Source organism: Bos javanicus, chromosome 11 (assembly GCF_032452875.1).
Source record: "Bos javanicus breed banteng chromosome 11, ARS-OSU_banteng_1.0, whole genome shotgun sequence".
NCBI lineage: Eukaryota > Metazoa > Chordata > Mammalia > Artiodactyla > Bovidae > Bos > Bos javanicus.
The window spans coordinates 77,773,273-77,792,833 of NC_083878.1; the positions used below are offsets into that span (position 1 = coordinate 77,773,273).

Consider the following 19,561-nt stretch of genomic DNA (forward strand, 5'->3'; position numbering starts at 1 on the left):
AGTCAGAAATAGGGGCAGGGCGAAGGATGGTCATGTAGGCTGTGTAAGGATGTTAGTTTTTACAATGAGTGAAGTAAGCTACTATTTTAAAATTGAAGTATACTTGATTTAAAATGTGTTACTTTCAGGTATATAGCAAAGTGATTTGGTTTTATATATATATATATATACTTTTTCAGATTCTTTTCCATTATAGGTTATTATAAGATATTGACTATAGTTCCCTGTACACAGTATACAGTAGGTCCTTTTTTAATCTCTTTTACATATAATAGTGTGTATCTGTTAATCTCAAAGTCTTAATTTACCCATCCACCCCCTTTGCCCTTTGGTAGCCATAAGTTTGTTTTCTGTGAGTCTGTTTTATCAGTAAATTCATTTATATCATTTTTTTTAGATCCCACATGTTAGTGATATCATATGATATTTGTTTTGCTTTGTTTGACTTATTTCAGTTAGAACAATAATCCCTAGGTCCATCCATGTTTCTGCATATAGCAATGTTTTATTCTTTTTTATGACTGGGTAGTATTCCATAGTCGGAGAAGGCAATGGCGCCCCACTCCAGTACTCTTGCCTGGAAAATCCCATGGATGGAGGAGCCTGGTGGGCTGCAGTCCATGAGGTCACCAAGAGTCGGACATGACTAAGCGACTTCGCTTTCACTTTTCACTTTCATGCATTGGAGAAGGAAATGGCAACCCACTCCAGTGTTCTTGCCTGGAGAATCCCAGGGATGGGGGAGCCTGGTGGGCTGCCATCTATGGGGTCGCACAGAGTCGGACATGACTGAAGCAACTTAGCAGCAGTATTCCATTGTATGTGTATACTAGATCTTCTTTATCCATTCATCTGTTGGTGGACATTTAGGTTTCTTTCATGTCTTCACTATTGTAAATAGTGCTGCTGTGAACATTGGGGTTCATCTGTCTTTTCAAATTAGGTTTTTTTGTCTAATTTGGGTATATGCCCAGGAGTGGGATTGCTACATCATATGTTTATAGTTTTTAGTTTTTTAGGGAACCTCCATACTGTTCTCCATAGTGGCTGCACCAATTTATAGCCCCATCAACACAGTAGAAGGGTTCTGTTTTCTCCATATCCTATCCAGCATTTATTATTTTTAGACTTCTTGATAATGACCATTCTGACCAGTGTGAGGTGATACCTCACTGTAGTTTTGATTTGTGTTTCTCTAATAATTAGTGATATTAAAAAGCAGAGACATTACTTTGCCAACAAAGGTCTGTCTAGTCAAGGCTATGGTTTTTCCAGTGGGCTTGTATGGATGTGAGAGTTGGACTGTGAAGAAAGCTGAGCACAGAAGAATTGATGATTTTTAACTGTGGTGTTGGAGAAGACTCTTGAGAGTCCCTTGGACTGCAAGGAGATCCAATAAGTCCATTCTAAAGCAGATCAGTCCTGGGTGTTCATTGGAAGGACTGATGCTAAAGCTGAAACTCCAATACTTTGGCTACCTCATGCGAAGAGCTGACTCATTGGAAAAGACTCTGATGCTGGGAGGGATTGGGGGCAGGAGGAGAAGGGGACAACAGAGGATGAGATGGCTGGATGGCATCACTGACTCGATGGACGTGAGTCTGAGTGAACTCCGGGAGTTGGTGATGGACAGGGAGGCTTGGCGTGCTGCAATTCATGGTGTCGCAAAGAGTCGGACACAACTGAGCAACTGAACTGAACTGAACTGAACTGAATAATTAGTGATGCTGAGCATCTTCGCAAATGCCTCTTGGCCATCTCTATCTCTTCTTTAGAGAACACATTTTTTGATTGGGTTGTTTGCTTTTTGATGTTGAGCTGTATAAGCTGTTTGTATATTTTGGAAATTAAGCTCTTTGTGGTTTGCAAATATTTTCTCCTAGTCGGTAGGTCTTCTTTCCATTTTGTTTATGATTTCCTTTGCTGTGCCTCTAAGTTTGGTGATGTCCTATTTGTTTACTTTTGAAGAAGAAACTATTTGATTTGTGTTTATGCTGAGCAAAGACTTTAGAAGGACAAGGGCAGAGAAACTAGGGTGCAGCCTGTCACAATAATCCAGGCCAGAGATGGCAGTGCATTGGATTGGATTGGTGGTGGCAAATGTGGTTGGATTCTGGCCATATTTTGAGGGTTAGCCAGACAGAATTTGCCTGATACAGTGGATATTCAGTGTAAGAGAAAAAAGGCTCTCAGGACAACTCAAAATTTTGGCCTGAGCAGATGAAGATCAGGGTTGCCATGTCCTGAGATGGAAAAGGCCAGTGGAGAAGCAGGTTTTAGGTTTTAGGAGAAGCTGAGATATTCACTGTGGATGATTATTTATGCAGGAACAGTAAGTCACAAGATTAAAAACAAAAGGAAAATAAAACCCCCAGGAAAGGGGGTGCTCACAGGGGATATGTATGAAAAAAAAATGTCATTTAACAATTTTACAAGAGATGTAAAATGGGTAAACCTGTGAACTGAAGGAAACCTGGGAATCTTGTGACAAAGAAGGGAGGAGCTGGGAGAAAGGAAGGCAGGGCACCAGGAAGGATGTCATTGGCAGATGCTCACACGGAGATGTGTGCCTGACAGAGCCAAGCCTTTACTGATCCCTGAACATGCTAAGCGTTCCTCATGTCAGGCCCTTTGCACTTCTGATTTCCTCTGCCTGGACTACTCTCCCCATAGGATACAGCCTGGCTCAGCATCTTTCTCACTTTCATTTATTCGTTTGGCTGTGCCAGGTCTTTAGCTGCGGCATGCAAGATCTTCAGTGGCCGCATGCGAACTCTAAGTTGTGGCATGTGTGGTCTAGTTCCCTGACCAGGGATGCAACCTGGGTCCCCTACACTGGGAGCTTGGAATCTTAGCCAATGGACCACCAGGGAAGTCCCTCACCCTCTCTCTTCCTTCAAGCCTCTGCCCACATATCCTCTTATCAGAGCTTCTCTGGCCACCACGCATGAAACAGCACGTCTTCTATGCTTGTCTGTCCTTTATCATCTTATCCAGTTTTACTTTTCATCTTAACATTTATGACCACCGGACACAATGTACTTGCTTATTGTCTGTACATGTCCCACTGGAATGTCAGCTCCATGAGGACTGGGAATCCCAGTGCCGAGAGCAGTGTCTCGCCCATGATAAGTAATCAGTAAATATTTACAAACTGAACACATGTCCAGGTACCCTAGACTTAAAAATTTAAAGTAAAATCCTTGAACTGTGTCCTCAGTTGAGTGCTTTAAGTTCTGGAAGTTTCTCTGCCTTGTTCTCTTTTCTTCCTATACGGAGCTGATGAATACGCATCTTGACTTGTACACTCTCCCAGGTGTGAAGCAGACCGAGGCTACTCTGCTGTTCAGATACAACCGGCAGAGTAAGACCTTGTCCAGTGAACTCCACATTCCAGATTTTGACATTGACTTTGGGACAGTCCTCAAAGTTAATTATGAACATTCTAAGGAAAAGAAGTCTTACAAGCTCACCCTGGACTTTCAGAACAAGAAAATCACTGAGGTCACCCTCACTGGCCACATAAGGTAAGGAACTCTCTAGGGGGTCTGGACAGAGCTGTGGACCTTCCTGGATCTGCCCTTTCTTCCTTTTCAGCTTTAAAGCTGACCAGGCCAGGGGTACCCACAGTCCACAGTGCAAGGGACAGAGAGAACCCTCATCATTCTGACTGTCCGCTCATGTCTGGTTGGACCTGCCTGCCATTCATTGGTATTACTATTCATGAGGCACTGTGCTGGGTACTTTAATTATCTCACGTGATAAACTGCAAGGTAGGTATGAGTTTCTCTGTTTTATAGATGTGGGAATGGCAGTTCAGAGGGGTTAAATAATTTGGCCAAGACAGCAGAGACAGTAAAGGGTAGAGCAGGATTCAGTTTTTGAAAACCTCTCCCCTACCTCCCTGGAAAGTCCTGAATTTGTGCCGAGTTAGCTTTAGAAGTTGAGGAGTTTAATCTCTGGTCACTTCTTTGAGCCATTCGTGTATCACCACAAATAGAACTCGTGTTTCATCCTGCGTATCTCCTTGGAATGAATAGAATCATTGATGTTGACCTTTTCTTTTTCAATAGCTATGACAGGAAGGAAGAAGGCAAAATCAAAGGTGTGATTTCCATACCCCGTTTGCAAGCAGAAGCCAGAAGTGAGATTCTCAGCCTCTGGTCTCCCTCAAAACTGCTCCTTCAGATGGACTCCTCTGCCACGGCTTATGGCTCAACAATATCCAAGAAGGTGGCATGGCGTTATGGTGTGTATGTCCCTCCTACGTGAGCACACCCAAGAAGAGCTCCGTGTACTTGAGGGCAGTGCTGACGGCCATAGGTCGGGACTGACCTGGTGCTCCTGACAGCTATTTCCCATGTGTGTTTTCAGATGGAGATAAGATTGAATTTGAATGGAACACAGGCACCAATGTGGATACTAAAAAAGCAACTTCCAATTTCCCTGTGGATCTCTCTGCTTTTCCTAAAAGCTTGCATACGTATGCCAATATTCTCCTGGATCGCAGAGTTCCTCAGACAGACCTGACTTTTCAGCACATGGGTTCCAAATTAGTTGCTGTGAGTACATGTCAGCCAGTCAATAAATACACAGTGATAATTACATAGTCAACCCTATATTAGGTGAAAGAGAATATCCAAAGATGGAGAAGGTATGCTTCCCACCCCCAGGGAATTCCTGGAGAGAAAAAAAAGCATTGACGTGTACACGGTTGTTGTTTAGGTGTTAAGTCTTGTCCAGCTGTTTTGCAACCCCATGTACTATAGCCCACCAGGCTCTTCTGTCCATGGGATTTCCCAGGAAAGAATACTGGAGTGGGTTGCCAACTCCAGGGCATCTTCCTTACCCAGGGATTGAACTTGCTTCTCCTGCATTGGCAGGCAGGTTCTTTACCACTGAGCCACCAGGGAAGCCCTTAACATGTGCCTAGTTACCCATTTACACAAGGCTGTATGTTTGAAATACCAAATGAATACTAAGCAGAAGAGTTACCTGTGCCTAAGACATCACAGGGAACTACAGGACACTGGCTAGAGGGTTGACTATGCTATGCATTCCTTTTATAAAATACAGAAAGAGATGAATTACTGCCAACCAAAATTAAATAATTTTTATGATTTATATTTTAACTTTGAGTATATCATCCTGCTTAATGATAGAGCTGTCAAATTTGGATTATCACCTAATGTGAATTGTGTATGATGCCTGTCCATGCCCACTCCTTTTAAAACTCCTGTTATTTTGTAGGCAGCAAGCACCTGGCTCCAGGAGACATCGAGGAGTCTTCCTTACGCCCAGAATATACAAGATCAACTCAGTGGCCTGCAAGAGTTGTGCCTCCAGAAAATGGAATTGCCAAACTTCCACATCCCAGACAACCTCTTCTTGAAAAGGTGAAAAAATGAACCAGAAAAATTTCTTGAACTATGAGACGTAAATGGAAGATTTTACTTAGCATGATCTAGGCTTTTTTTCAATTTACATTTTTAATGGAAGTGATGTGAGCAATTTAAAGACATTAGTAACTGTAGCATAAATGCTATGGCATTTTTGCATTAGTAAATATGAGGTCAGAATGTGAACACCAACCCAGTTAACAAAAAGAATCCTAAGAAAGTAATTAGGAGATCCTAGTACTCTGTCCCTAAGATGTTTCACGGTTATGAAACGCTTTTGGAGGTAAGTGATTATGTCACTGTAAGAACAAGAAAAACTATGACTTGGGCTTCCAGGTGGTGCTAGTGGTAAAGAACCTGCCTGCCAATGCACGAGCTGTAAGAGACTCCAGTTCTATCGCTGGGTCAGGACGATTCCCTGGAGGAGGGCATGCAACCCACTCCAGCGTTCTTGCCTGGAAAATCCCATAGACAGAGGAGCCTGGCAGTCCACAGGGTCGCAAAGGGTCAGACAAGACTGAAGCAACCTAGCCCACACAACTATGACTTAGACAGAGAAGGCAATGGCACCCCACTCCAGTACTCTTGCCTGGAAAATCCCATGGATGGAGGAGCCTGGAAGGCTGCAGTCCATGGGTCGCTGAGGGTCGAACATGACTGAGCGACTTCACTTTCACTTTTCACTTTCATGCACTGGAGAAGGAAATGGCAACCCACTCCAGTGTTCTTGCCTGGAGAATCCCAGGGATGGGGAAGCCTGGTGGGCTGCTGTCTATGGGGTCACACAGATTCGGACACGACCCAAGTGACTTAGCAATAGCAATAGCAGTCATAAGGACGCAGCTCTTGGAAGGGATTTGAATGAATCTGAGAGTTTGATAGGTAGGGATTAAAACCAGGGACTCCAGGCCTTGGGAAGAGCATGAGCAATGTGCAGTATTGGATTGACAATGGGACACCTGCACTATTGTTTGGAAGGTCAGGAGGCGGTGAAGTTCTTGCTGTCTGACTGTGGGCACTGTCTTTGCTCTTTATTTCAGTGACGGTCGGATCAAATACACCTTGAACAAGAACAGTATGGAAATTGAGATCCCATTGCCTTTTGGTGGCAAATCCTCCGAAGATCTAAAGATGTTCAAGACGATTCAGACTCCAGCCCTCAACTTCCAGCCTCTGGGATTCCACCTGCCATCGAAAGAGTTCCAAATCCCCACTTTTACCATCCCCAACTTGTATCCACTGCGGCTGCCCCTCTTGGGTGTGCTAGACCTCTCCACAAGTATCTACAGCAACTTGTACAACTGGTCTGCCTCCTATACTGGGGGCAACACCAGCACAGACCACTGGAGCCTTCAGGCTCAGTACCACGTGAAGGCAGATTCTGTGGTCAACCTGCTCTCCTACCACGTGCAAGGTGAGCCATGCTCGCGGGGAGGGTCACAGAACAGCTTCGCTGCATGTCCCAGCGGGAGAACCTCCTCTAGGAAGGGAAAAACTTCCTTACAGATATTTTTCTTGCTACTTGGAACCCTGTTCTTTTTTTATTATTATTTTTAATTGAAGGATAATTACTTTCCAATATTGTGTTGGTTTCTGCCAAACATCAACATGAATTAGCCATAGGTATGCCTATGTCCCCTCCCTCTTGAACCTCCCTCCCACCTCCCTTCCCACCCCTCCCCTCCAGGTTGTTACAGAGCCCCAGTTTGAGTTCCCTGAGTCATACAGCAAATTCCCATTAGCTGTCTGTTTTACATATGGTAATGTATATGTTTCCATGTTACTCTCTCCATATATCCTACCCTCTCCTTCCTCCCCCTCCACCACCTTGTTCATAAGTCTGATCTCTATGTCTGTGTATCCACTGCTGCCCTGCAAATAGGGAACCCTATACTTTTTCTTTCTTACCTTTTTCCCTCCCTGCCTCTCTTCTTTTGGAAATATTTATTAAACACATATGTATCAAGTATCCTACTAGGCAGTAAGAGAGAAAATGAACAGATAAACTAGCAATTAGATTTCAATGTAAAAGATGCTGTGATACAGTCTAGGTATAAAGTGGAGGCACTTGAAAGGGAAACCCAGCAAGGTCTGTGGTAGTCAGGGAGGGCTTCTGGGAGGAAGGCCTTTTGCTGTCAGATTTTATGCTCACACTACAGATAGAGGAGACTGTGGCACAACTGACCCAGACCAATGGGACTTTATTACTGAAAGCCTTTCACCATAGAAATTGTTCTGAAGATGCATGACTTCATTTAATCAGTGTGTTTTGATTTTTATGCTAGGATCTGGAAAAACAGCATATGACCACAGGAATACACTCACCTTCTCAGGTGATGGGTCTCTACACCACAAATTTCTGGATTCAAATGTCAAATTCAGTCTTGTAGAGAAAAGGGGAAACAGTCCGGCCTCAGAAGGTCTGCTAACATTTGACGCATCCAGTGCCTGGGGCCCACAGATTTCTGCGTCAGTCCATTTGGACTCAAAGAAGAAAGAGCATTTGTACGTCAAGGAAGTCAAGATTGACGGACAGTTCAGAGCCTCTGCATTCTATGCTAAAGGCGCATATGACCTGTCTTATCAGAGAGATCCTGCCACGGGCCAGCTCACTGGAGAATCCAACCTGAGGTTTAACTCCTCCTATGTCCAGGGCACCAATCAGATAACAGGAAGGTATGATGATGGCACTGTCTCCATTACCTCTACCTCGGATCTGCAAGATGGCCTCGTGAAAAATACTGCTTCCCTGAAATATGAGAACTATGAGCTGACACTGAAATCTGACACCAACGGGAAGTATGAGGACTTTGCCACGTCAAACAAAGTGGATCTGACCTTCTCTAAGCAGCATGCATTGCTCCGTTCTGAGTATCAGGCTGATTACAAGGCACTAAGGTTCTTCACCCTGCTTTCTGGATCTCTAAATTCTCACGGCCTCGAGTTAAATGCCGATATTTTGGGCACTGACAAGATTAACAGTGGTGCTCACAAGGCAACACTCAGGATTGCCCGGGACGGAATGTCCACCAGTGCAACGACCAGCTTCAAGTATAATCCCCTAGTGCTGGAGAATGAACTCAACGCGGCAGTCAGCCTCTCTGGGGCATCTCTGAAATTAACATCAAACGGCCGCTTTCGAGAACACCATGCGAAATTCAGTCTAGATGGAAAAGCTGCCCCCACAGAGGTGTCGCTGGGAAGTGCTTATCAGGCCATGATTCTGGGTGTCGACAGCAAAAACATCTTCCACTTCAAAATCAACCAGGAAGGACTCAAGCTTTCAAATGACATAATGGGTTCATATGATGAAATGAAACTTGACTACACAAACAATCTGAACATTGTAGGGTTTTCACTGGACTTCTCTTCCAAACTTGACAACATTTATAGCTCTGACAAGTTTTATAAGCAAAATTTTAATCTACAGTTAGAGCCCTATTCCCTGGTAACTACTTTAAACAGTGACTTGAAATTCAGTGCTCTGGATATGACCAACAATGGAAAATTAAGGCTAGAACCTCTGAAGCTGAATGTGGGTGGGACCATAAAAGGAGCCTACCAAAATGATGAAATAAAACACATCTACACTCTTTCTTATGCTGACTTATCTGCAAGCTATAAAGCAGACACTGTAGCTAAGGTACAGGGAACAGAGTTTAGCCATCGGCTCAACACGAACATTGCTGGGCTTGCTTCAACTGTGGACATCAGAACAAACTACAACTCAGACTCCCTGCATTTCAGCAATGCATTCCACTCTGCAGTGGCCCCATTTACAATGACCATCGACACACATACAAATGGCAATGGGGAGCTGGTTCTCTGGGGACAACACACGGGGCAGCTGTACAGCAAATTCCTGTTGAAAGCAGAACCTCTGGCCTTTACTTTCTCCCATGACTACAGAGGATCCACAAGTCACCGTCTCATGTCCAAGAGAAGCATCACCACTGCTCTTGATCACAAAGTCAGTGCCCTACTCACTCTGGCCGAGCAGACAGGCGACTGGAAACTCAGGACCCAGTTGAACCAAAATGAATACAGCCAGGACTTCAGTGCTTACAACACAAAAGACAAAGCTGGTGTTGAGCTCAGTGGACGAGCCCTGGCTGACCTCACTGTGTTGGACTTCCCTATTGCAGTGCCACTTGTCCTCAACGAGCCCATCAATGTCATTGACACTTTCGAGATGAGGGATTCTGTTGGCCAGCCCCAGGAATTCACTCTTGTTGCTTCTGTAAAATATGATAAGAACCAAAATGCTCACACCATCCATCTCCCATTCTTTAAATTCCTGCCAAAATATTTTGAGAAGACTCGGGTAGTAGTTATAGGTGCACTGGAGACTGTACAGAAAGAATTGAAGCGCACCCATATTGATAAACACATGAGGAAATATGTAGAAGCCTTGGACAGACTCTCACAGCAAGTTAGTGATTATCTGAGCACGTTCAATTGGGAGAGACAAGTTTTGAGTGCCAAGGAGAAACTAACTGCTTTCACAGAAAATGACCTGCAAATTGTATTAGACAATGCCACAATCAACCTTAATGAAAAACTGTCTCAGCTGCAAACATATGTGATACAATTTGATCAGTATTTTGAAGATAATTATGATTTGCATGATTTTAAGACAACTATTGCTAAGATTATTGATCAAATCATTGAAAAATTGAAAATTCTTGATGAACATTATCATATCCGTGTCAATTTAGTAAAAAAAATCCGTGATCTGTATTTTTTTATTGAAAATTTTGATTTTAACAAAACTGAAAGTAGTACTGCATCTTGGATTCAAAATATGGATACTAAGTATCAAATCAGAATCCAGATACAAGAAAAATTGCAACAGCTCAAGGTACAGATTCAGACTGTAGACATCCATCACCTTGCTGAAATGTTCAAACAGCAGGTTGAAGCTGTTGACGTCAGAGTGCTTTTAGATCAGTTGAGAACTACAATCCCATTTCAAAGAATAAAGGAAATTATTGAGCATGTCAAATACCGTGTTACAAGTCTTTCTGAAGGTTTTAAAGTAACTGAGGAAATCAATGCTTTCAGAGTCATGGTCCATGAGTTCATTAAGATGTATAAAATAGATCAACACATCCAGGCTTTAATGGATAAATCAGTGCAGTTGACCCAACAATATAAGCTGCAGGAGACTGTTCAGAAGCTAAGCAGTGTCCTACAGCAGGTCAAGATGGCAGAAATTGTTGAAAAATTGATTGGGCTTACCGACAATGCTCTCAAGCAGCTTGAAGCATTGTCTTTTAATCAATTCCTTGAAGAAGTAAACAGATTCCTTGACATGTTGGTAAAAAAATTAAGGTCATTTGATTACCACCAGTTTGTAGATGAAACCAATAACAAAATTCATGAGGTGACTCAGCGAATCAATGATGAAATTCAGGCCCTGGAATTCCCACAGAAAGCAAAGGCACTCAGACTGCTTGTAGAGGATGCTAGGATTGTGGTCTCAACCTATCTGGAAAACCTAAAGGCCACCAAAATCACCTTAGTCTTGGATTGGTTACAGGAGGCTCTAAGTTCAACATCTGTAACTTACATGAAAGCAAAGTTTCAGGAGACCCTGGAAGATTTTCGAGACCGAGTATATCAAATGGATGTACAGCAGGAACTCCAGCGGTACCTATTCCTAGTGGGCCAGGTCTACAACACACTCGTCACCTACATTTCTGACTGGTGGGCTCTTGCTGCTAAGAACCTTACTGACTTTGCAGAACAGTATTCGATCCAAGACTGGGCTGAAAACCTGAAAACGTTAGTAGAACAAGGGTTCACTGTTCCTGAAATCCAGACCACCTTTGGGACCATACCTGCCTTCAAAATCAGTCTCCATGCCCTTCAGGAGGCTACATATCAGACTCCTGACTTCATCGTTCCCCTGACAGATCTGAGGATCCCATCCTTTCAGATCAACTTCAAAACACTGAAGGATGTGAAAATCCCATCCAGCTTTTCCACGCCAGAATTTACCATCCTTAATACCCTCCACATCCCTTCCTTTACAATTGACTTCGTAGAAATAAAAATAAAGATCGTCAGAACCATTGACCAGATGCTGAACAGTGAGCTGCAGTGGCCAGTCCCAGAAGTGTACCTGGGGGATCTGAGCGGGGTGGATACCATTCTTGCTGGAATCACTGTGCCAGACTTCCATTTACCGGAAATCACTATTCCAGAATTTGTCATCCCGAATCTCAACCTTACAGATTTTCAAGTTTCTGACCTTCACATCCCAGAATTCCAGCTTCCCCATATCTCACACACAATTGAAGTACCTGCTTTTGGCAAGCTGTACAGCATTCTGAAAATCCAGTCTCCTTTTTTCACATTAGATGCAAATGCTGACATTCAGAATGCAACAGCTTTGGCAAACCAGGCAGAGATGGAGGCTTCCATCACCGCCAAAGGAGCATCCAGATTAGAAGTGCTCAATTTTGATTTTCAAGCAAAAGCACAACTTTCAGACCCTACACTTAATCCACTGGTTCTGAAGGAATCTGTGAGGTTCTCCAGCAAGTACCTGAAGACAGAGCATGAGAGTGAGGTGCTCTGGGTTGGAAATGCTATTGAGGGAAAGTCAAACACAGTGGCAGGTATACACACAGAAAAAAATACACTGGAGCTCAGTAGCAGTGTGCTCGTCAACATAAGTAATCAACTTACCCTGGACAGTAACACAAAGTACTTCCACAAATTGAACATCCCCCAGCTGGACTTCTCCAGCCAGGCTGACCTGCACAGTGACCTCAAGACCCTGTTGGAAGCTGGACACATAGCATGGGCTTCTTCTGGAAGAGCATCCTGGAAATTGGCCTGCCACGAATTCTCAGATGAGGGAACACATGAATCCCAAAGCAGCTTTACTGTGGAAGAGTCCATCACTTCCTTCAGATTGTCTAATAAGATCAACAGCAAACACCTAAGAGTGAACCAAAAAATACTATATGAGTCTCGATTCCTCAACTTCTCTAAATTTGAAATCCAGTCACAAGCTGAATGTCAGCACGTGGGTCGCAGTGTTCTAACTGCTAAAGGCCTGGCACTGCTTCAAGAGGGGAAGGCGGAGATAACTGGCAACCATGATGCTCATTTAAATGGGAAAGTTGTTGGAACTTTGAGAAATTCTCTTTTCTTCTCAGCACAGCCATATGAGATGACTGCATCCACAAACAATGAAGGGAACTTGAGAGTTAGCTTTCCATTAAAACTGACAGGGAAGATAGACTTTCTGAATAATTATGCACTGTTTCTGAGTCCTAGTACCCAGCAAGCCAGTTGGCAAGCAAGTGGCAGGTTCAATCAATATAAGTACCATCAAAATTTCTCTGCTGGCAACAATGAGAAAAGCATCGAAGCCCACATAGGAATAAATGGAGAAGCCAACCTGGATTTCTTAAACATTCCTTTAACAATCCCTGAAATGACTCTACCTTACACAAAGCTCACAACTCCCCAGATAAAAGAAATCTCCTTATGGAAAAAGACAGGCTTGAAGGATTTCTTGAAAACAACAAAGCAATCATTTGATTTAAGTGTAAGGGCTCAGTATAAGAAAAACAAAGACAAGCACTCCATCCCAGTTCCTCTGGATGCCTTCTACGCTCTTATCCATCGTAACATCAATTCCTTCTCCAGGCTTTTCGAGACAGTCAGAAACCAGGCACTAGATTTTTTTATCAAATCCTATAATGAAGCAAAAACTACATTTGATAAGTACAAAGTTGAAAAATCCCTTAACCAGCAACCCAAGATCTATAAAATTCCTGGATACACTATTCCAGTTGCCAACATTGAAGTGTCTCCCTTCACAGTGAAGATGTTAACATTTGAGTATATGATCCCCAAAGAGATCAGCACCCCCAGCATCACTGTCCTGGGTTCTAGCATCTCCGTACCCTCATACACGTTAGTCCTGCCCTTCTTAGAGCTGCCGGCCCTTCCTGTCCCGAAGGAACTTTCTGAGCTTTCTCTTCCAGAGTTCAAGGTATTGAGTACCATAAACAAAATTTTAATTCCAGCCCTGGGCAATATTACCTATGATTTTTCCTTTAAATCGAGCGTCATCACACTGAATACCAATGTTGGTCTGTATAACCAGTCAGATATTGTCGCTCATTTTCTTACTTCATCGTCTTCTGTCATGGATACACTGCAGTACAAATTAGAGGGCACCTCAAGTTTGACGAGGAAAAGAGGACTAAAGTTAGCCACCGCTTTGTCCCTGAGTAACAGATTTGTGGAGGGCAATCATGACAGTACCGTTAGTTTCACCAAGAAAAATATGGACGCATCAGTGACGACAACGGCAAGGGTCCAAATTCCAATTTTGAAAATGAGTTTCAAGCAAGAGCTTCATGGGAATACCAAGTCAAAACCTACTGTCTCTTCAGCCATTGAATTAAAGTATAATTTCAATTCCCCCAAACTGCTCTCTGCTGCTACGGGAGCAGTTGCCCACAAGCTCACCTTAGAAAGCCTCACCTCTTACTTTTCCATTGAGTCGTCTACCAAAGGAGGTGTTGAGGGTTCTTTTGGTTCATGGGGATATTCAGGGTCTCTTGCCAGTGAAGCCAACACTTACTTGAATTCCAAGGGCACCAGATCTTCTGTGACACTGCAAGGAGCCTCCAAAGCAGATGGTCTCTGGGACCTCAAAGTAAAAGAAAATTTTGCTGGAGAAGCCACACTCCAACGCATATATATCATCTGGGAACAAAATATGAAAAACCATTTAGAGCTAGGGGGCCTCATTTTAACATCTGGAGAGCATACAAGCAAAGCCACCCTGGAGCTCTCCCTGTGGAAAATATCAGCCCTTGTTCAGGTCCGTGCACATCAGCCCAATTCCCTCCTTAAAATCAATTTCCTTGGCCAGGAAGTCTCCTTGAATGTTAACACTGAGAACCAGAAAATCAGCTGGAACAGTGAGGTCCAGGTTCCTTCTGGGTCTCTCCAGAACAATATACAGCTCTCTAATGACCAAGAAGTGGCTCGCTTTGACATGGCAGTCTCCTTAGAAGGGTACCTACGGTTCCTCAAAGATACTGTCCTACCAGTTTATGACAAAAGCTTATGGGACCTCCTAAAGCTGAATGTCACCACCAGCCTTAATAGGAAACAGTATCTCCGTGCTGCAACTGCCCTCATATATACCAAAAACCCCAATGGTTATCTTGTTTCTATCCCCATGCAAGAATTGGATGATAAATTCATTATTCCTGGACTGAAACGAAATAATCAAAATTCCATTCATGTCACACCTACATTCCAAGTCCCCTTTACAGATCTTCAGATTCCATCCTACACACTTGACCTCAGTGAAATAAAAATCTACAAGAACCTAAGTACTCTTCCATTGACCTTCAACGTATCAACTCTATCCCAAGTAAAATTCCCCAGAGTTGATGTGTTAATACAATACTCTAAACCAGAAGCCTCCTCTGTTCCCTTTTTTGAGATAACTGTGCCTGCATCTCAGTTGACTGTGTCCCAGTTCACCCTTCCCAAAAGTATTTCAGTTGGCAGCACTGTTCTGGATCTAAACACAGTGGCCAGTAACATCGCAGACTCTGAGCTGCCGACCATCACCATGCCCGAGCAGACTCTTGAGATTCCTTCCATGAAGTTCTCTGTACCTGCTGGAATTCTCGTTCCTTCCTTTGGAACACTGACTGCGCGTTTTGAGGTGGCCTCGCCCTTGTATAACACCACTTGGAGTGCTGGTTTGAAAAACAAAGGAGATCATGTTGAAACATTCCTTGATTCCACATGCAGCTCGACCATTCAATTCCTGGAATATGACCTAAATGGTAAGAAAATTTCCTGACTCCCCACCCCACCCCCAGCCCCCAGGCTGTATTTCTTTTTTTTTTTTTTTTAAGACTTTATTTATATTTGGCTGTGCTGGGTCTTCGTTGCTACATGGAGTTTTCTGTAGTTGTGGCGAGTGAGGGGTTCTCTCTAGTTGTGGTGCGTGGGCTTCTGATTGCAATGGCTTCTCTTGTTGCAGAGCCTGTGCTTCAGTTGTTGCAGTTCCCGGGCTCTAGAGCACAGGCTCAAATGTTGTAGTACACAGGCTTAGTTGCTCCTTGCCATGTGGGATCTTCCCAGATCAGGGATCGAACCCATGGTTCCTGCATTGGCAGGTGGATTCTTTACCACTGAGCCACCAGCGAAGCTCCCCCACCCTCTGCACGTGCTGTATTTCTTCAAAGAGAGTTGTAAATAAATTATTATGTATTTAGATAGGACTTGAGGCAAAGCTGCTATCTGTAGCAAAATTTAAAAGAGGCAGGAAGGAGATACATTTATACTCCATGTTTGAAAACCATCCTGTTGAAAACCTACTGACATTCTACAGAAATAGTTTCAGAGAAAATAGGTGTTTCTGTAATAATTTTAGGATGAATAAGGTCTCCTATTTTTTTTTTCAAATTAGTACTGCATGTTACAAACATATAAGACATATAATTAAGATAGAATTCTGTTTTCACAAGGAAAATATTTATATCCTGCAGTTACTAATCTAATGAAATATAAAATCTGTCCCATACAGTTGTAGGAACACACAAAATCGAAGGTGGCATGTTAGTGTATAAGACTAACGCATCCTTTGCACACCGTGACTTCAGTGCAGAATATGAAGAAGATGGCAAATATCAAGGACTTGGGTAGGGAACTTTTAATTTCATCTTTTTTCTAGTCATTGTGGTGTCTGCCATCTCCACCTCCTTTTTGTGATGGCCCATCTGTTTCCTGGGGGGTTTGGGGTTTTTTTGCTTTCAGGTACTGGAATGGAAAGGTTGACCTTAACATCACCAGCCCAACATTAACTGATGTCTGTCTGCACTACCAAGAAGATGAGAACCACTTCTCCTCATCAGTAGCCTCCCCAGCCATAGGCACTGTGGTCATCGACGTGAAAAACATTAGCGATACCGTATTGGGATGGAACCTCTACTACCGCCCTCAGGTGAGTCCCATCTAGTGGTTTACACATATCAAGAGCTAATATAGAATATGGGCAGATAAATTGAAGTCCATACAAAGTATTACCTGGGCTTTCCAAAACCAGGTAAAATACAAGCAATTAACTGGTTAAACTTCTCTTCTGAGGAACTATTCTCCAGAAAGTGTTAGGAGTCTTTTATTGATTGTATGAAATGCACATATGACTTCCTATTACCATTATTATTTTATTACATTTGGGTCATTCTAGAAAGATGAGAGTTTTGCCTCATCACCTAAATCATGGACAAACTCTGCCATATGCTGAGTACATTTTTCAGATTGGGGCATCTGGAGTATTTGAGGCTTCAAAATTCTTCCCCATGATAGGATTGTTAGGTGAGATATGCCAAATTCCTCTCACCTACCATACAAGTTCTGCTGGGGCCAAATCAAAGATGCCATTAGTAGAGAAGAAGAAATAATCAGTTTCTATTATTAAACTTTGTCATAGGCTTGGAGGATGGATAGCACCTGATATTGGTCTTCTAGGTCTCTCCTAGATGAGCCCTGGACATTTTTCATTTTTGTTACATCTTCTTTCTCTGAATTAGTGTTTTCCTGTTTTTTTTTCTCCCCATTCTCTCTATCCTCCTCCTCCCTCTTCCTCCACTTGCTCCTCCTCTTCTAATCTTCAGTCCTAGAAAAGCCTTGATGTTAAATGTCCCTGTGCAAATGCCGTACATAATTTTATCCTTTCTGGGGCATGTGTTAAAGAGGAATTAATGAGTGTATTTGCTTAACCGTAAGACAAACACGTATGAAAGATATGACATGTGAAAGATAAATCTCCATCAGAATATGAAAGATCCTCTGATCTTTACTTTTAATTGCTAATGAAGTTTTAATGTAGTGTATTATGTAATCAGGATAATTGAAAACATGTTCTTTTCGTCCTTTTCTGCTGGTCATAGGCCTCTCCAGATAAAATACTCAACATATTCAAAATTGAGTTGAGGGTCCTGGAATTGGATGATGAAGTTCAGATCAAAGCTAACTGGGAAGAAGGAGCTGTGTCCGAATTGCTAAGCTCGCTCAAAGACAGTGTGCCCAGGGCCACGGGAGCCCTTTATGACTATGTCAACAAGTACCACCAGGAGTACATGGGACTTGATCTGAAAGATGCTACTTTAAAACTGAGGAGAGGCCTACAGGACAGCGCTGATCAGGTGTATCAAGGGGCCATGAGGCAGATTGATGAAGTGGACATGGAGCTCCAAAGGATGGCCAGAGGCACCACTGAAACCTACCAGCAGTGGAAGGACAAGGCCCAGAGTGTGTACCAGGAACTGTTGGCTCAGGAGGACCGCAGTGGTTTCCAGAGACTCCAGAAGGTGTCAGACAGCTTAATAGGAGTTACTCAGGGATACAGCGTGACAGTCAAGCATGCGACTGACTTGTTCATTGATCTCCTGAATGTAACCAGATTCCAGCTCCCAGGAAGAGCCAGGAACTACACTGCAGATGAGCTCTGCACTGTGGTCATACAAGAAATAGCGAAGCAACTGTCCCAGGTACATTCAAATATCCATAAAGGATTACATATACTGTTTTCCTATTTACTGTACCTGATGGAGGAGTCTGAGTTATACAAGGAACTAAACAATAAATTTTCTTTTACATCAATGTGCAATCAACTAATAGATATGGCCTTGGAGTGTATGAAAACATTTCTATTTTTCTCACAAGAGATCCAAAAGGCACTCAGTTACCTCCAGTCTACCATGATGACAGAGATGCTAAGTGATCTTCAAAGGTCTCTACAAGACATTTTCCAAGAGATAGAAAGTGAACTTAAACGCTTCAAGGAGAAGAAATTGACTGATTTCATTAATCAAACCCTACAGAATATCAATACAATCTCTGACATATACATTTCATTTGTTTTTAGATTCCTGAAAGAAAACCTAAACTATAACTTTGTTGAGTTTAATAAACTAATCCAAAACAAACTTCAGGTAGCTTCTCAAGAATTACAGCAGCTCCTTCAGTATGTGCAGGCTCTTCACCAAGAATATTTTGATCCAACTACGGTTGGCTGGACAGTGAAATATTATGAATTTGAAGAGAAGGTCATCAACCTGATCAAGAACCTAGTAGATGTCCTTAAGGACTTCCATTCCAAATACATTGTCGGTGCTACTGATTTTGCTTCCCAACTCTCAAGTCAGATTGAACCATTGATACAGAAAAGTTTGCAGGAGTATCTTAGCATCCTTGCCAACGCAGAGGGAAGGGGGAAAGAGAAGATTACAGAGCTTTCTACCAGTGCTCAGGAAGTAATTAAAAGCTGGGCTGTTGCAGTGAAGGAAATAATTTCTGATTACCACCAGCAGTTCACATATAAACTACAGGAGTTTTCAGACCAGCTCTCTGATTACTGTGAAAAATTCATCTCTGAGTCTAAAAGATTGATTGACCTGTCCATTCAAAACTACCACATGTTTCTGAACTATATCATGGAGTTGCTGAAAGAGCTACAATCAGCCACAATCAATGACATGAGCCCCTACATAAAGGTTGCTCCAGGAGAGTTTACTATCACCTTCTGAGTTTTTATAGCAATTCTTCAATTAGACTTTCACATAGTAGGGAAAAAACTCAAACTGTATGTATTAATATAACTTTTGACCAAGCCAGCCCTATAACAGTTATAGGCAGCTGGCTCCAAGCAGAAGCACGTATGAACTGGACCAGCACTGAAGCTGGCATCAGTTCTCTGAAGGTCTCTGAACTCTGGGGAATGACATTTTTTGCAAGTTCAAGAAAACCAGGATCTGAGTTATTTTGCTAAACTCTGAGAGAGTGAGAACAAATAAATTCTTTATCGTGTATTATAACACTCATCGTGATTCATTCGCATTGAAAGATAGAGAAAATGAGAGTATTTATTCAACTGTCTGACATTTCAAAACCTCTGGAACACATACTGTTTTGAGTGATAGGGGAAAAGGAGAATTTAAGAAGGGACATATTTTGCCACCTGAAAGGAAGTAACTGATCTCAGAGAGTGTATTTGCCAAGTGAGAATGAAAAATTATTTGCAGAAGCTTTCACATAATTTGATCCACAGGAGCATCTCATTATGTGACACACAGTCTTCCTCAGCAATCAGTCTGCAT

General features: G+C 42.7%; 1 protein-coding gene across 1 annotated transcript in view; it reads left to right on the plus strand.

The window, feature by feature from the left end:
• APOB (apolipoprotein B) overlaps nt 1-19,279 on the plus strand; it is a 42,124-nt gene extending 22,845 nt beyond the window's left edge. The window contains exons 21-29 of the mRNA XM_061433198.1: nt 3,317-3,527; nt 4,074-4,249; nt 4,375-4,562; nt 5,251-5,396; nt 6,440-6,813; nt 7,685-15,241; nt 15,988-16,102; nt 16,218-16,404; nt 17,354-19,279. Coding sequence (XP_061289182.1) covers nt 3,317-3,527; nt 4,074-4,249; nt 4,375-4,562; nt 5,251-5,396; nt 6,440-6,813; nt 7,685-15,241; nt 15,988-16,102; nt 16,218-16,404; nt 17,354-18,991 — 10,592 coding nt within the window. The 3' untranslated portion in view covers nt 18,992-19,279. The remainder of the gene's footprint in view (nt 1-3,316; nt 3,528-4,073; nt 4,250-4,374; nt 4,563-5,250; nt 5,397-6,439; nt 6,814-7,684; nt 15,242-15,987; nt 16,103-16,217; nt 16,405-17,353) is intronic.
• Nucleotides 19,280-19,561: the final 282 nt, after the last annotated feature.